Below are 15,856 nucleotides of genomic sequence, written 5' to 3'. Positions count from 1 at the left end.
TGGACTTCACATGCACTAAAAAAAATACAAGACCTCCACAAATTTCGAGCTCAATCGTTAGCGATGTGTTGTTGGACCATAGCCATGGGCCGAGAGAATAATTGACCAGCACCACTCGCCAAGCACGTCTAATTATGGGCCCATGAGTTCCACCATGCGCCCGCTGGTATAACTTCTTGATGGACATAAATCAATCTCCCCTTCAAACGATTGCCTACCCAACACCTTGAGGTCAAAATTTAGTAATTTTTGGCCTGTACTGCAAATGAAAAACAAAAAAAAAAAAAAAAAACCTACGGAGGATCTCTCGTGTGCCCCCGGTTGAGAATCGCTGTTCTAGATTTTCTCTTTTCTCGACCTTCTCCATCCCAACCGTCTTTCCCCTCGGTCGTCTCTTTTTCTTCTCTAACCGTCTTTCTCTAGCTTTCCCCTCACGACCTATCTTTCCCTGTCCTAGAGCTTTCAGCAGATGTGTGACCCCCTGTTTCGTGTCCCTCTTGTTAAATTAATTCCTCTTCCTCCTCCTCTTCTTCTTCTTTCTAACCCCTTCTCTTACCCCTCCTACTTCTCTTACTTCTACTGATTCATCCTTCTCCTCTTCCTTCTTCTCCTCCTCCCCTTCCCACTCCTTCTTTTACATCTCCTCGTCCTCCTCTTCCTTCTACTCATCTTCCTGATTCATCCTTCTCCTCTTCCTTCTTCTCCTCCTCCCCTTCCCACTCCTTCTTTTACATCTCCTCGTCCTCCTCTTCCTTCTACTCCTCTTCCTTCTTCTTCTTCTTCTTCTTCTTCTTCTTCTTCTCCTCCTCGTCTTTCTCCCTCATTCTCGTTTTCCTTCACCCCCTCCAGTTTCTTCCCCCTATGTTCTCCCTTTCGGACAGAAGCTTTCGATGTTGTCAATAGAGAGATAACAATGGAACGGATAGCTTGGTAATTAACTTATTTACTGGGTCTAGGGCTAAGGTTCGGCCTTGCTTCCTCTGTTTCTCTTCATGCTCCAAGCTTTTGAGCTTCGGCACAAAGTTTTCTCTCGATTAGTTTTTAGAATGACCCGCTGACATATTACGTGACGGTGGCGAATTTATCAACATGCAAATAAAAGAGGTTTAGCTTGAATAGAACATACAAACATATGTACCTACCAAGGTACAATGTACATACATACAAAATGGGGTGGAAGGTTAAAGGTATAGCTGACGCGGGTCCGTTATTTATTTTATGTATAGGTAGTTTGTTTTAGGTACCTATATTTCCAAAAGAAGTGCCTAGGTGCTATGAATAGCGTAGTGCAGCTTGGCCGCAAGACGGTAATTTGTCCTTATAGCATTAAATATTATTTTGACGTAGGTAGGCACCTACTACCTACCTACCTACATATTTTGTAATTCTACAGAAGTATTAAGTACAGCAGAAGGACTAGTGGATTTTTGAGCTCCCTCCCACTAACTAAAACATTTTCGCAGAACCACAGTCCGAGCTCCTGCTATGAATAGCGTAGTGCAGCTTGGCCGCAAGACGGTAATTTGTCCTTATAGCATTAGATATTATTTTGACGTAGATAGGCACCTACTACATACCTACCTACCTACATATTCTGTAATTCTACAGAAGAAGTAGAATTACAGAAGAAGTAGCAGAAGGACTAGTGGATTTTTGAGCTCCCTCACTAACTAAACTAAAATAATTTCGCAGAACCACAGTCCAAGCTCCTGTTTTGACATGTGGTACCCCTCCTGTCGTAAAACAGGTTGTCTTGGGCCAGCCATTCACTATCAGGTAGACCTGATAGTGGGTGTGTGCTCATCTCGTATCACGTAGTCTTGACGGGCGGATCTTTTCAGCCGTACCTGCCTGGTCAAGTCTATCTCATAGTGAAATAGCTGGCCTTTGAATACAATAAGAAGGGCACAGGCTTGACGGGCGGATCTTTTCAGCCGTACCTGGTCAAGTCTATCTCATAGTGAAGTAGCTGGCCTTTGAATACAACAAGAAGGGCACAGGACTGTTTCGGGATGCAGAAATAGGTCATTACGGACTGTGGCCATTTGTTAACAGATGAACACATTAACAACTTGGTTAGGTATACTATACATAAGAACTAGAGAAATGTCACGTCAGTCAGGAAATATACTTTAATATTCATGATACTAAGTTACACTAAGAGAGAATCGTGCGGCAGGATTCTCCCTTAATCAGCTAGTATCCTGCCATTGAAAAAAGTTGGATGATAGGGATGAGCTCTCTTTTAAGTAACTCGAAAATTTCAGAAAACGGTCTTTGACCTAAAACAGTCTTTTTGAACATCATCCGTTCGTAAATTCCATGACTTTTCAGCAATCCCTAACACTACTCCTTGTGTAAATCTGTCAATTGTTAAAAAATATTAGTAGAAGAAACAATTTAAAGCAAAACTTGGGTAAAGTATGAAGAACAAATAACGCTCTCCTCTTTCCTCTCAATTCAAACTGGGAAACATAAATTTGAATAATTTTTGAGCGTTCCACTTTTGAAAATGAAAAACCAGCCATTGGTTTCATTCGAAGGGAAACAAAAGATTCGAAAAACTTTGCAGAATGAAACATTTTTCTTGATAAAATAAAGATTTGATGTGAAAATGGGAAATCTGTAGAAGACGTTTTTCGAAAAAAGAAATAATGAAAAGGTTTGCCCCGTTGTTATGAACGTCACTATTAATGAATTTATTTAATTTTGACGTCCTTTGTAAATACTATTTTACTTAGGTTATTTATGAAAATGGATACTTACGAGTTGGTACCGTGAAGGTACCACACCACACGGGGCCACGGTACCACACCACCCCGTGCCACAAGGTACCACACCACACCACACGGGGCCACCACAAGTACCAAGGCACCACACGAACATCACGTATTCAACGTTCCTACTGTCAATGTAGGGCAGTTGGTCTTACAACAGCAACAAGGGTGGAGTGGTAGAGAATGCCATAGGCATTAACCCCACCCTTGATCAAACTTTATTTATTTCATTACTTCTCAGTTTTTGTCCAACTTGTATATATGTATATCTCTGTAAATAAAGATTTGATCGAATTGTGTAATAATAATAATAATAGCAACACTGTAGAATGTAGCAAAGACAGCCAGAGTAATGACTCTACAAGTCTACATGACCCCAGGAATCTCAACAGAGTCCACCCGTGTAAAAGTCTTATTAACGAAAATGTTCTCCAAATATCCCATGGGGAGTTTGGTAAATTAGTCGAGAGCGGAGATGGAAACAAAATACTCATGATGTCATGTCAGTAACTCAGTAGTACATGGGCCATCCCTTCCTAACCATCCGTTTACAAAACTTCCCCTTCTACTAGAATTCAGTAGTTCTCAATATGTTTTCGCCCGCGTACCCCTTGAGTACCCGGGTTTAATCTCACGAACCCTCACCACCATTATAATGAGTACTGGGTACCGATACCTAGGTTGTTGTGTACGATTGCTACTGAGTTTTAAACACTCTCAGAACATTAAAAAAAAAAAAAAAATCAGTACCTACTTCAGTACCTTGAGGTCAAAAATTAGTAATTTTTGGACTGTACTGCAATTTTTGGACCCCCGGTTGAGAATCGCTGTTCTAGATCTTCTCTTTTCTCGACCTTCTCCATCCCAACCGTCTAAGCAGTATCAGAATCAATGAATGTCTCCAAAGTCTAAATACCTATACACACACCAGACGACACTAACTTGATGCTTTGCAAACTTTACCTTCAAGATGCAAAATGTTCGAAATTTTAAACAACTATATAACCTTATTTACATTCTAGTTCTCTTTTCAAAGATAATTTAAAGAAAAAAAGAAAAAAAACTTAGAAAAAAGAAAGAGAAAAAGGAAAAAAAGTTCAAGTAAGTTGTGTACAGCATAAATACATTTGTAACATCAGTTGGCACTTACATATTTCTACGCTGTGATAAAGCTATACAGAAAACTAACACGCGGATAAATTTAAACCATTTTGCAACTAAACTTTTCCAACTTTTAGTTTTCCTTTTTCTTTCTTTTTCTCCAAAAGGGATTTTTTTTTTTCTTCTGTAAGTTTTTAATAGCACAAAAGAGACAATTGAAATAAGTAGAAGTACTTTAAAGCTACGCTGTGATAAAGCTATACAGAAAACTAACACGCGGATAAATTTAAACCATTTTGCAACTAAACTTTTCCAACTTTTAGTTTTCCATTTTCTTTTTTTCTCCAAAAGGGATTTTTTTTCTTCTTCTGTAAGTTTTTAATAGCACAAAAGAGACAATTGAAATAAGTAGAAGTACTTTAAAGAGTACACACAAAAGTGGGGGTGGAAATAGAGTTAGACATTTAGCTCAAGTGCTGACGATAATCATGGTAGGAAAATGGTATTAAATTTTCATTTTTATTTTCTACTTTCCCAGATAATTATCTAATTTTATCAATAAAAACATTTGTATGTGTTTAGATTTGCTGTGATCCACAACTACATAATAATTATGTAACCACTTGACAATTTTATGGACCTTTTTAAAATTTTGTACCTTCCCACGTAGAATTTCCCTGCTCAGCTCCTCATCTATAACAAATGAAAATCAATGGTTTTGTTTGAAAAAACATTAATTTCCATTATTTTTGCCTGATTTCAGATCCTCTTCTCATCACTCACCTACTTACCCTGCTCATCTCGTTTCTCCTTATGACGTCACTTCATAGAATGGCGCCTGTGTGAAGCTTTTCCAACGCATGGTAATTTAGTCTGTCCTGATATTCAACCAGTTTTCCTGTCGTAAAACAGGTTGTCTTGGGCCAGCCATTCACTATCAGGTAGACCTGATAGTGGGTGTGTGCTCATCTCGTATCACACTCCTGTCGTAAAACAGGTTGTCTTGGGCCAGCCATTCACTATCAGGTAGACCTGATAGTGGGTGTGTGCTCATCTCGTATCACGTAGACTTGACGGGCGGATCTTTTCAGCCGTACCTGGTCAAGTCTATCTCATAGTGAAGTAGCTGGCCTTTGAATACAACAAGAAGGGCACAGGCCTGTTTCGGGATGCAGAAATAGCTTATTGTCATTACGGACTGTGGCCATTTGTTAACAGATGAACACATTAACGACTTGGTTAGGTATAGATAAGAACTAGAGAAATGTTACGTCAGTCAGGAAAGGCCTGTTTCGGGATGCAGAAATAGGTCATTACGGACTGTGGCCATTTGTTAACAGATGAACACATTAACAACTTGGTTAGGTATACATAAGAACTAGAGAAATGTCACGTCAGTCAGGAAATATACTTTCATATTCGTGATACTAGCACACTAAGAGAGAATCCTGCGGCAGGATTCTACCTTAATCAGCTAGTATCCTGCCATTGAAAAAAAGTTGGATGATAGGTATGAGCTCTCTTTTAGGTAACTCGAAAATTTCAGAAAACGGTCTTTGACCTCAAACAGTCTTTTTGAACATCATCCGTTCGTAAATTCCATGACTTTTCAGCAATCCCTAACACTACTCACAACTTAATTCCTACTGTATTTACGTAAATACATTTGTGTATATTAGGTGTTATAAGTACCTAGTTCTCTAAGTTAGTATTTTATATTGTTACTTTGCTTTTAAATAAACTACCATAACATTTAATGTTTGTGTAAATAACTCAAGCATAATCCGTATGACGTAGGTAGGTACAAAGAAATATCCACCTTATAGGTACCTATTTAGGGTAGCTATACTGGCTATTGAGTAGGTATTCACTACCCATTAACATTTATGAATCTGATATACGTATTTGTATGTATAGGTAGATACCTACCTTTATTGTAAAATTTATAATGTAAATAAATCAATAAAATAATAAAAATAGGAATTTATTATTTGTTTATAATGAATGGAAAAATCCTTCATACCTTAAAAGAAAACTTTACTGTAGGCATAAAAGTGTAGATATCCACCTTATAGGTACCTATTTAGGGTAGCTATACTGGCTATTGAGTAGGTATTCAACTACCCATTAACATTTATGAATCTGATATACGTATTTGTATGCATAGGTAGATACCTACCTTTATTGTAAAATTTATAATGTAAATAAATCAATAAAATAATAAAAAATAGGAATTATTTGTTTATAATGAATGGAAAAATCCTTCATAACTTAAAAGAAAACTTTACTGTAGGCATAAAAGTGTAGGTAGGTACCTACTCTCTAAGCGAAAATTCTATTTTGTAGTTCTGCAGCTGTACCTATTTGAAACAGCCTTTCAAAAAGGTTATTTATTAAATGGACCTTGAGACTTTTTCAAAAAGGTATGTACCTACCAGGTACCTATATCTTTTGAAATAAATCCTAGCCTAGGTAAATATGAATACATACCTTCGTACTTCCAGTTCTGCAGCTGTACCTATTTGAAACAGCCTTTCAAAAAGGTTATTTATTAAATGGACCTTGAGACTTTTTCAAAAAGGTATGTACCAGGTACCTATATCTTTTGAAATAAAACCTAGCCTAGGTATATGAATACATACCTTCGTACTTCCATATATAAATTTTATTAAAATGAAGCTTACTGTGGGTAATTAATGAAATAACTAATAACGTAATGTTTAAAAAAATCAACATAGAGTTACCTAATTATCTACCTTTATTATAATCATTATTATCTATGAGCAAAATTAATTTTTAAGAAATTAAAAAAAAAACACTTGGATGAATAAAATTGTTTTCCTCTGTATCCTTTTACCTTTGTTTTTTATTTATTTTTAATTTGGTACTTTTTACATAAAATTTTCAATAGTGAGAAAGCTGGTAATTTGTGTTTTTTTTTTTAACGTATGAAAAGAGAATGAGAAAATTGAGAGGAACCTCAAGGAGCACAAGTTTTTCCCCAAAAATATGGGAAATTTTTCAGAAGATTATTAGGTAGGTAATTTAAAATTATTTTTTGGTTATTTACGTATACCTATTAATATTAGATAAACGGGTATTTTTTTAATAGGAAAAGGCTAGAAAGAAGAAGAGGTAGGTAAGTAGGTATACTCTAATTATTTAGAGATGAAGAATAACTAGGTAGGTACCTATACCCTTTATGATGGCGCAGGGACTAAAATTCGCCCAATAAAAATCCAAGTTAAATGTAGATACGTATGTACATAGACGTAATCAAGCATTTTATTCCCTAAAGTCTAAACTCTATCTAATTAGGTAGGTCGATGTAAGGAAAGTTTTTAGATAGGTAGGTTTTTCCTACCTTCCTATCGAAATGAGAAAGAAATAAAATAATACTTGGGTATTATTTGCTAATGAGAAGCGAAATGAAGATGTGCCGTGAAAGCTGCACATTGGATCGTGGATCAGAATAAATTTGAAAGTTCATAACTTAATGTTAATTTATTTTATTGGATTTTTTCAACAGGAGGTGGGGTGTAGAATCTTGTAGATTTTTTTTTAATTGACAAGCACGGAGGCTCCCTCTTTTCTTTACGGGTTTTCTAATTCAACATACTGACTACTTTGGTAATCTTTCATTACCAAAGTAGCTAATCATTATTTATTTATTTCATTAGTTTACAAATAGACTTTTCTACAAATGAAAATTCTTATGATCTGCAATCTCATGTTGTTGTTGTTGTTGTTGTTTTTGTTGTTGGTGTTGTATTTTTTTATTTTTATCTGCAATCTCATGTTGTTGTTGTTTTTGTTTTTGTTGTTGATGTTGAGGATGCCCTTTTTTTTTTGAGGGGGTGTTTCGTCCGGTCTGTCCTTTTTTTTGTGTTTTTTTTTTTTTTTTTTTTTTTTTTTTTTTTTTGTTCTTCTAGGCTATTAAGTAATCTAGGATCTTTAGTGTCGAGGTTTCCACCCTCCATTCGACAGCAACAACCCACCTCCTCAACCAGCCTCGGGGAAAAGCCAGAACTCTGCTTAGACGCTTGACTTCAGAGCCATCGGCATCGGAACCTAGTTCATTCAACGTCCACCCTCCATTCGACAGCAACAACCCACCTCCTCAACCAGACTCCGGGAAAAGCCGGAACTCTGCCTAGACCCTTTACTTCAGAGATTCATCGGCATCGGAACCTAGTTCATTCAACGTGCTATCGTCCCGTCGCATTTAGCGTTTCGCGTTTCTGCCTGGCCAAGGCCAACAGTGCACCTAATCTTAACAGTACCTACATTCAACGTGCTATCGTCGCGTCGCTGGCTGACCCAGGCCAACAGTGCACCTAAGTTTAACAGTCGCTAAACCTAAAACAATGCTAAGGAATGCCAAGAACAACTGGGGTTTCAGAGCGAGCAAAACTAAAAAGAAAGAAATGAAGCAGCATTCAACGTGCTATCGTCGCGTCGCTGGCTGACCCAGGCCAACAGTGCACCTAAGTTTAACAGTCGCTAAACCTAAAACAATGCTAATGCCAAGAACAACTGGGGTTTCAGAGCGAACAAAACTAAAAAGAAAGAAATGAAGCAGAAAAATATTAAGTCAGAGTTGCTATTCTGAAGAAAAATGAGACTACTTGAATAAAATATTGTACTCCGTTTGTTTTGTGCTCGGTGCTTGGACAACCTGCTTTACTTACACTTTGCTTTCTGACGAATTCGTACGTTGTTCGAGGAGTATTGAAGGTGTTTTGCCCTCTTTTCCTCTTTCTCACCTGAATCAGATCTAAATTTATCCGTATATTTTTAGCCATCGACATGGGCAAGTTGAACGTACCATACCTATAATAATAATAATAATAGACTCTTGAGTGGAAGGCAACCACTAGGTCGAGGTTAACGCCTTAGGCGTTCTCTACCACCTAACCCCGAGAGCTCCATTATTATGTGGTCAAATTCTCAAATAAATGAGGATAAAATTCCATACCTCGGCTGGGATCGAACCCACGCCCTCCTGATTACCAGGCGAGCGTGTAGCAACCCTCCGGTGCGGTGGTTGGTATTCGGATGGATGATCTCCTGCAGGAGATGGGGTATCAATCAAATCATGTACTGCTGGCGTCCCGGTCGTCCCACTATCCTTTCACATCAGGCTAGGTAAGGTTTGTGAGGCACAAATTAGACATTCGCCAAAATGTCGAGTGCAAAGGGGGTCCATAATTTCCATAGTTGACGTTGCTTAGCTTCGATGCTCTGACAGGACATGTCTTCTTCATTTCATATGAAGCAGTGTGCGCTAAGTTCAAGACTGACAATACAAATCGTGCAGTTTTCTTTATTCTTTGAGTTCCATTTTATTCACATCTTCCAGTTTCTCTCGTTCTTTCCTTCTCTTCTTCCTGCTACTGCTGCTCCTCCCCTCTCCTCTTCCTCCTCCTCTTTTCGCTTTCTCCTCTCCTCCTTCTCCTCCTCACCTTCATATTCTTTTCCATTCACTTCTTTAGTTACAGATTTACAATTTTCTAGTCTGTCTTAATGATATGAATTTGTCAGTAGCTTGGACAACGGGGAAAGGTGGGGGGAGAGGCAATTCGGGATTTTCAATTGTCCACTAATGAGGCCAATTGATAAAGGCCCTGTCCGCGCGTTCATTTGACAACCGATTTTAGTTCCTTTATGTATTGTTCGTGTGGTGTAGGACAGAGAACAAGGGGAGAGCGAAGAAATGAAAGAAAAAGAATCGTAATGATGACAATGCTGAGGATGAAAAAGTATGAGAAGAAAAGACATCAACAGCGAGAGCAAGCGTATTCAGATTTTGTCAAAGGAGGGGGGGGGTGAGAGCGGTATTGTATCGGGGTGTGTGTTTTCGGAGTGAAGCAGAAAAATTGGCTTGAGGGGGTAAGGGGTTGGGCCCCCTTGACCCCCTAAATAAGGCCCTAAGAGAGGGAGAAACTTAGGGTGATTGTTCCAAAGAGTAGTATCATACTGTCAGTTCTAAAAAGTAACTCGTCCTATTAGACTAGCTAAAAAATATTACTCCATTACCATTAGTGACTGATATTAAATGGGAATCTTTAGCCCAAATTTCAGGGAAAAAATTTAAAACCGAAAAAAAGCTGTAATTCTTTACCGTCACGAAACGGTGCTTTTTTTTCTTGAACTCTCGGACACGTACTGTTTAAATCCCAATTCCAATTTAAGCTTGTCGCTACCTCCCACCACGTAATAAAATTCAATACGAGGTTCCCCCGACGAGGACCGTAAAATAAAATTGGAAACGGCTTCTAGGGGAAATTTTTACTTGAGAGTGTCCACAAAGGGTACAAAGTCTTGATAACGATTTAACGGCTTACATCTGTAATGCTTGAGGAAAGCCTCTCATGGCGAAAGCCACAACCAGAGTATCAAAAAAATTTAAGTTTAATCAATGGAATCAAACGGTGCTTTTTTTTCTTGAACTCTCGGACACGTACTGTTTAAATCCCAATTCCAATTTAAGCTTGTCGCTACCTCCCACCACGTAATAAAATTCAATACGAGGTTCCCCCGACGAGGACCGTAAAATAAAATTGGAAACGGCTTCTAGGGGAAATTTTTACTTGAGAGTGTCCACAAAGGGTACAAAGTCTTGATAACGATTTAACGGCTTACATCTGTAATGCTTGAGGAAAGCCTCTCATGGCGAAAGCCACAACCAGAGTATCAAAAAAATTTAAGTTTAATTACCTAATGGAATAAGCATTAAGCGATTGGTTGATTTAAAAATGTTCAGCCATTCGGACTGCTTAGTCCAAGAGTTAAACTTAAACTAAAATTTGAACTCTGGTTGTGTCAGCCTAGTTAACTTGGTTGGTAGCGCGTCTGCCTTGTAAGTGCTAGGCCACGGGTTCGATTCCCACCCGGGGCGGATTTTATCCTAAACAGAGAAGGTTCGTTCTCGGAATGGCTGGCTTTGTCCTAAAAAAAAAAATGTCCTGAAAGAAGAAGGGTTTTTTTCGGGAGGGGGGGGTTTTTTCCAAAAAAAAAAAAAAAAATATGATTTAAGTCGTTTCATAATGTGATACTGGCAAAGGCAGTAAACTCGCGCCTTTTCTCATAACATGTAAGCTTTTGATCATCATTTAAACTTTTTTCAGCACACACCTCGTTTAATATTATTTTGTAAGGTGCTCTGTTTATGATGAGGCATAAAACATGGGCAATCTATAAAACATAACATTACCATTGTGTTAACGTGTGCTGTGAAGTCATCTCAGGTACGTCCCTAGGGGAAAAAAATGCCAGCCTAGTTAGCTTGGAGCGTAGAGCGTCTTAATAAGCGCTAGGTCGCGGGTTCGATTCCCGCCCGGCCGGATTTCATCTTTAACAGAATAGGGTTTCGTTCTCGGAACGGCTGGATTTCTCCTAATCCTGTCTTCCTCCTCTCTTCGCTTTGGGGACGTTAAGACCTTAGAAGTAATAATAAATACTTGAAGGTTTCCAAAATAATCATTTTATAGTTAGGTAGGTATTAACACTAATTCGTCCCTATTCCAAATACAAGTAGGGCAAAGTCCATTGCGCTTAGCAAACATCCAAACAAAGTTGAAAATTGTTACTCCGAGGGGTTCAAGAAAATTTCAATTAAACCCTTTAAACAGAGCTTTCAAACACAAGATACCTATCTACTTGCCTGTCTGAAAGCTACAAAACTAGGGCCTGTACCTACCGACCCCTTCCCTTGTGAACTATGAAATGTGAAATGTGAACTGTGAAATGTGAATGAGTGAATGGATCTTGTTCTTATAATATAAGGCGCCTTTTCTCATAACATGTAAGCTTTTGATCATCATTTAAACTTTTTTCAGCACACACCTCGTTTAATATTATTTTGTAAGGTGCTGTTTATGATGAGGCATAAAACATGGGCAATCTATAAAACATAACATTACCATTGTGTTAACGTGTGCTTCGAAGTCATCTCAGGTACGTCCCTAGGGGAAAAAAATGCCAGCCTAGTTAGCTTGGAGCGTAGCGCGTCTTATAAGCGCTAGGTCGCGGGTTCGATTCCCGCCCGGGCGGATTTTATCTTTAACAGAATAGGGTTTCGTTCTCGAAACGGTTGGATTTCTCCTATCCTGTCTTTCTCCTCTCTTCGCTTTCGGAACGTTAAGACCTTAGAAGTTACAGTTACAGACCTTAGAAGTTACAGTTACAGACCTTAGAAGTTACAGTTACAGACCTTAGAAGTAACCTTGCCAAAAGGCCTATCATATCTAAAATAAATAAACACTAATTCGTCCCTATTTCAAATACAAGTAATAGATTAAGGTCCTCAAGGTCCATTGCGCTTAGCAAACATCCAAACAAAGTTGAAAATTGTTAATCCGAGGGGTTCAAGAAAATTTCAATTAAACCCTTTAAACAGAGCTTTCAAAACAAGATACCTATCTACTTGCCTGTCTGAAAGCTACAAAACTAGAGTCTGTACCGCCCCCTTCCCTTATAGGTCTACAGTAGTTTTATTGCTATCAGCAGAGCTGAAATATCGTAAACTGCACAATAAGGACTTGGGGAGCAAAAGACTTTATTTCCCTATTTATACCTTCTTTCTTTATTGTTTATCAATTTATTTGAAACTGCACAATAAGGACTTGGGGAGCAAAAGACTTTATTTCCCTATTTATACCTTCTTTCTTTATTGTTTATCAATTTATTTGTTTTTTACTCTTTACTTCTTTTTTTAGGTAGGTAACTCCTTACTTACTGATGTAGGTTTACCGTCTTGTACCTAAGAGTTACTACCTTTCTACTATCTATCCATATCAATTTACCATAGTCTTATAATCTTCCGTTTCTGGCGCTCACAACAACACTCAACACTCAAAATCTTACATAAAATCTTACATAGAAAACGCAGGTTCTCGTTTCTCCACAATTTCCATCTCTGAAGTATAAATAACACTTCTAAATTCCTGACCACCTGGAGAGCTATGTCTAACTGATGAGTTCCAACAAGAACGAAACGCGTCTTAGGCTGCTCTCAAGTGTTGGCTAAATGTTTCTTCAACACAGGGAGTTGATTAGGTATCACTTACCTACCTACTTATCAGATTGATATGTTTTATCATTTTTATCAGTCTGTCGATTTGATATCAAAAATTATAGTTACCTACTTTGTCTGAGTGTTTGTTTATTGCAACATAGAAAATACAATACCTTCCTGCCTATAGGTACAGATACTTTTTTGAACCTAATATACGTAGGCCTTACTTATTTTTCCCCAATTTAATAACTCCCGGGTTAATGACCTTAATTTGCTGGATATTTAGTAAAGAAACCAAAAACCCTGCTGTGGAACTAATTATTTTTTTTTTAAAAAAAGTCAGAAGCTATTTTTCAAGACAAAAACATTTTGCTCGCATTGTTCTTCACTATACACATCAACATTATCAGGTTATCAGGATTTTAAATTTTCGTCAAATTGGAAAAGTTCATTGGACTCTTCGTTACCTAATACCTACAGCTGGATTTGAAACATAAAACTAGGTAGGTCTAGGTATCTATTTAGTCTAGGTACACACATTTTGAAAGCTCAGAAGGTCACAAATGAAATAATCATGCTGAGATCTATGAAACCTATGTAATAAACGGGTAAGAAGATAATCAAAACAGTCATTTCAGGTACAACTACAAATCATTTTGTGAAAATTTGATCAAAAATTACTGGTGCGTTCTCGCAAAAGTTGTGCGATTCCTGACAACACCGCATTAATTCCGTTTATTTTACCCATGTCCACATGTATAATGAAGTCAGCCCATACGAGTTTTTTTATTAATAACATATTGTTGTTGGGTCACTTAAAACTTTTTTCCCTTCTAAAAGGCTTTCACTGTTTTCAGAGTCATTGCTGGAAGGAAAAATAGGGGGAGACGTATTCCCAAAGGAACGTTTTCTTTTTTTTTTTTCCTTTTGCCCTTAGATTCTCCTCAAAGCACATAGTTAAACCCTCATAAACAAACTCTTTTCTTTAACAAATTGCGTCCCCCTCGTAATCTTTGGCTTGTTGAGTGGAAAGTTACAAGGAAAATATTTTATTCAACTCAAAGAGGAGAAAAATTGTGTTGGTCCTCTTTTTTTTTTCTTTGGTGCTTTCTCAAATTTCGTGTTTTTCTTACAGAAATTATGCATAGTTAAACCCTCATAAACAAACTCTTTTCTTTAACAAATTGCGTCCCCCTCGTAATCTTTGGCTTGTTGAGTGGAAAGTTACAAGAAAAATATTTTATTCAACTCAAAGAGGAGAAAAATTGTGTTGGTCCTCTTTTTTTTTCTTTGGTGCTTTCTCAAATTTCGTGTTTTTCTTACAGAAATTATGCAAATATTATCGAACAGTGACCGGCTGGGGAGGTCTGGATTTTATGCTGTTCATGTGGATGGTGTTTGACACATTTGAAGTTTACTGTTTCCGGAGGAAACTTTGAGGAAGTTAATATATGAGAACTGCGATCTGACATCTAATTGAATGTCTAATAGAACGTAGGCAACCTTGTTGCTACACTTACGTAGGAAAAGAACAATATTGATGGCGACTAACAAATACCATCAATATGTAAGTACGGTGGTTGGTATTCGGATGGATGATCTCCTGCAGGAGATGGGTATCAATCATGTACTGCTGGCGTCCCGGTCCCACTATCCTTTCACATCAGGCTAGGTAAGGTTTGTGAGGCACAAATTAGACATTCGCCAAAATGTCGAGTGCAAAGGGGTCCATAATTTCCATAGTTGACGTTGCTTAGCTTCGATGCTCTGACAGGACATGTCTTCTTCATTTCATATGAAGCAGTGTGCGCTAAGTTCAAGACTGACAATACAAATCGTGCAGTTTTCTTTATTCTTTGAGTTCCATTTTATTCCACATCTTCCAGTTTCCTCGTTCTTCCTTCTCTTCTTCCTGCTACTGCTGCTCCTCCTCCTCCTCCTCTCCCCTCCTCCTCTTTCCCCTTCTCCTCTTCCTCCTCCTCCTCCTCACCTTCATATTTCTTTTCCATTCACTTCTTTAGTTACAGATTTACATTTTCTAGGTCTGTCTTAATGATATGAATTTGTCAGTAGCTTGGACAACGGGGAAAGGTGGGGGGGAGGGCAATTCGGGATTTCAATTGTCCACTAATGAGGCCAATTGATAAAGGCCCTGTCCGGCCGTTCATTTGACAACCGATTTAGTTCCTTTATGTATTGTTCGTGTGGTGTAGGACAGAGGACGAAGGGGAGCGAAGGAAATGAAAGAAAAAGAATCGTAATGATGACAATGCTGAGGATGAAAAGTATGAGAGGATTTGGCGATTATGTTCGCGAATTTGGCGATTATGTTCGCGGGTTTCGCGATTATGTTCGCGGATTTCGCGATTATTGTCGCGGATTTGGCGATTTTGTTCGCGGACTTATGTTCGCGGATTTGGCAATTATGTTCGCGGATTCGCGTCCCGAATCGACATTTTGGATATTTGGCAAGCCTACTACTACCTACTTATTAGGTTCCTAAAAGGCAGGTGATATCTTCCAAAAACAGGTTTACCGCTCGTTTACCGCAATTACAGCTCGTTTACCGCACTCTTTAGAACCATTCACATTGACTGTAGCGTTGATAGGAATTAAATCAATAGGTAACAACGCTATAGCGACAGTCCAGTAAAGGAATAATAACAAGGACAGCTCGTAAACGGAATAAATACCCATTTTATTTCTTTCATTTCATTGATATATGTAGCTCATCTCCACAGAGACATTTACCTATTGAAACGAGAGAAGTGTTCCCCCCCCCACCGCAGCGTGCCACCCTGTTCGGGGGATCAGTTTGAACAGGCCTTAATCCGGGGCTGCTAATGATGGTATTGACACAATGGCAGTGAGGTATGCTAAAATGTTAACTGTGTAGTATAGTTTAAATTCGGTCGGATCTCAGCGTAAGCTGCTTAATTTTGCTGATAAAGCAAATTAT

The 15,856-nt window shown here is 38.2% G+C and overlaps 1 protein-coding gene across 1 annotated transcript in view; it reads left to right on the top strand.

Annotated features, from left to right (window-relative positions):
* LOC103508154 overlaps positions 1–4,851 on the top strand; it is a 31,476-nt gene extending 26,625 nt beyond the window's left edge. The window contains exon 3 of the mRNA XM_008472688.2: positions 4,642–4,851. Within this exon, the coding sequence (XP_008470910.1) occupies positions 4,642–4,724 (83 nt within the window). The 3' untranslated portion in view covers positions 4,725–4,851. The remainder of the gene's footprint in view (positions 1–4,641) is intronic.
* Positions 4,852–15,856: the final 11,005 nt, after the last annotated feature.

The sequence above is a fragment of the Diaphorina citri genome, unplaced genomic scaffold (genome assembly GCF_000475195.1).
Source record: "Diaphorina citri unplaced genomic scaffold, Diaci psyllid genome assembly version 1.1 scaffold374, whole genome shotgun sequence".
NCBI lineage: Eukaryota > Metazoa > Arthropoda > Insecta > Hemiptera > Psyllidae > Diaphorina > Diaphorina citri.
Note: the sequence above shows the minus strand (reverse complement) of the source record. Positions and strands in the feature narration are given on the sequence as shown.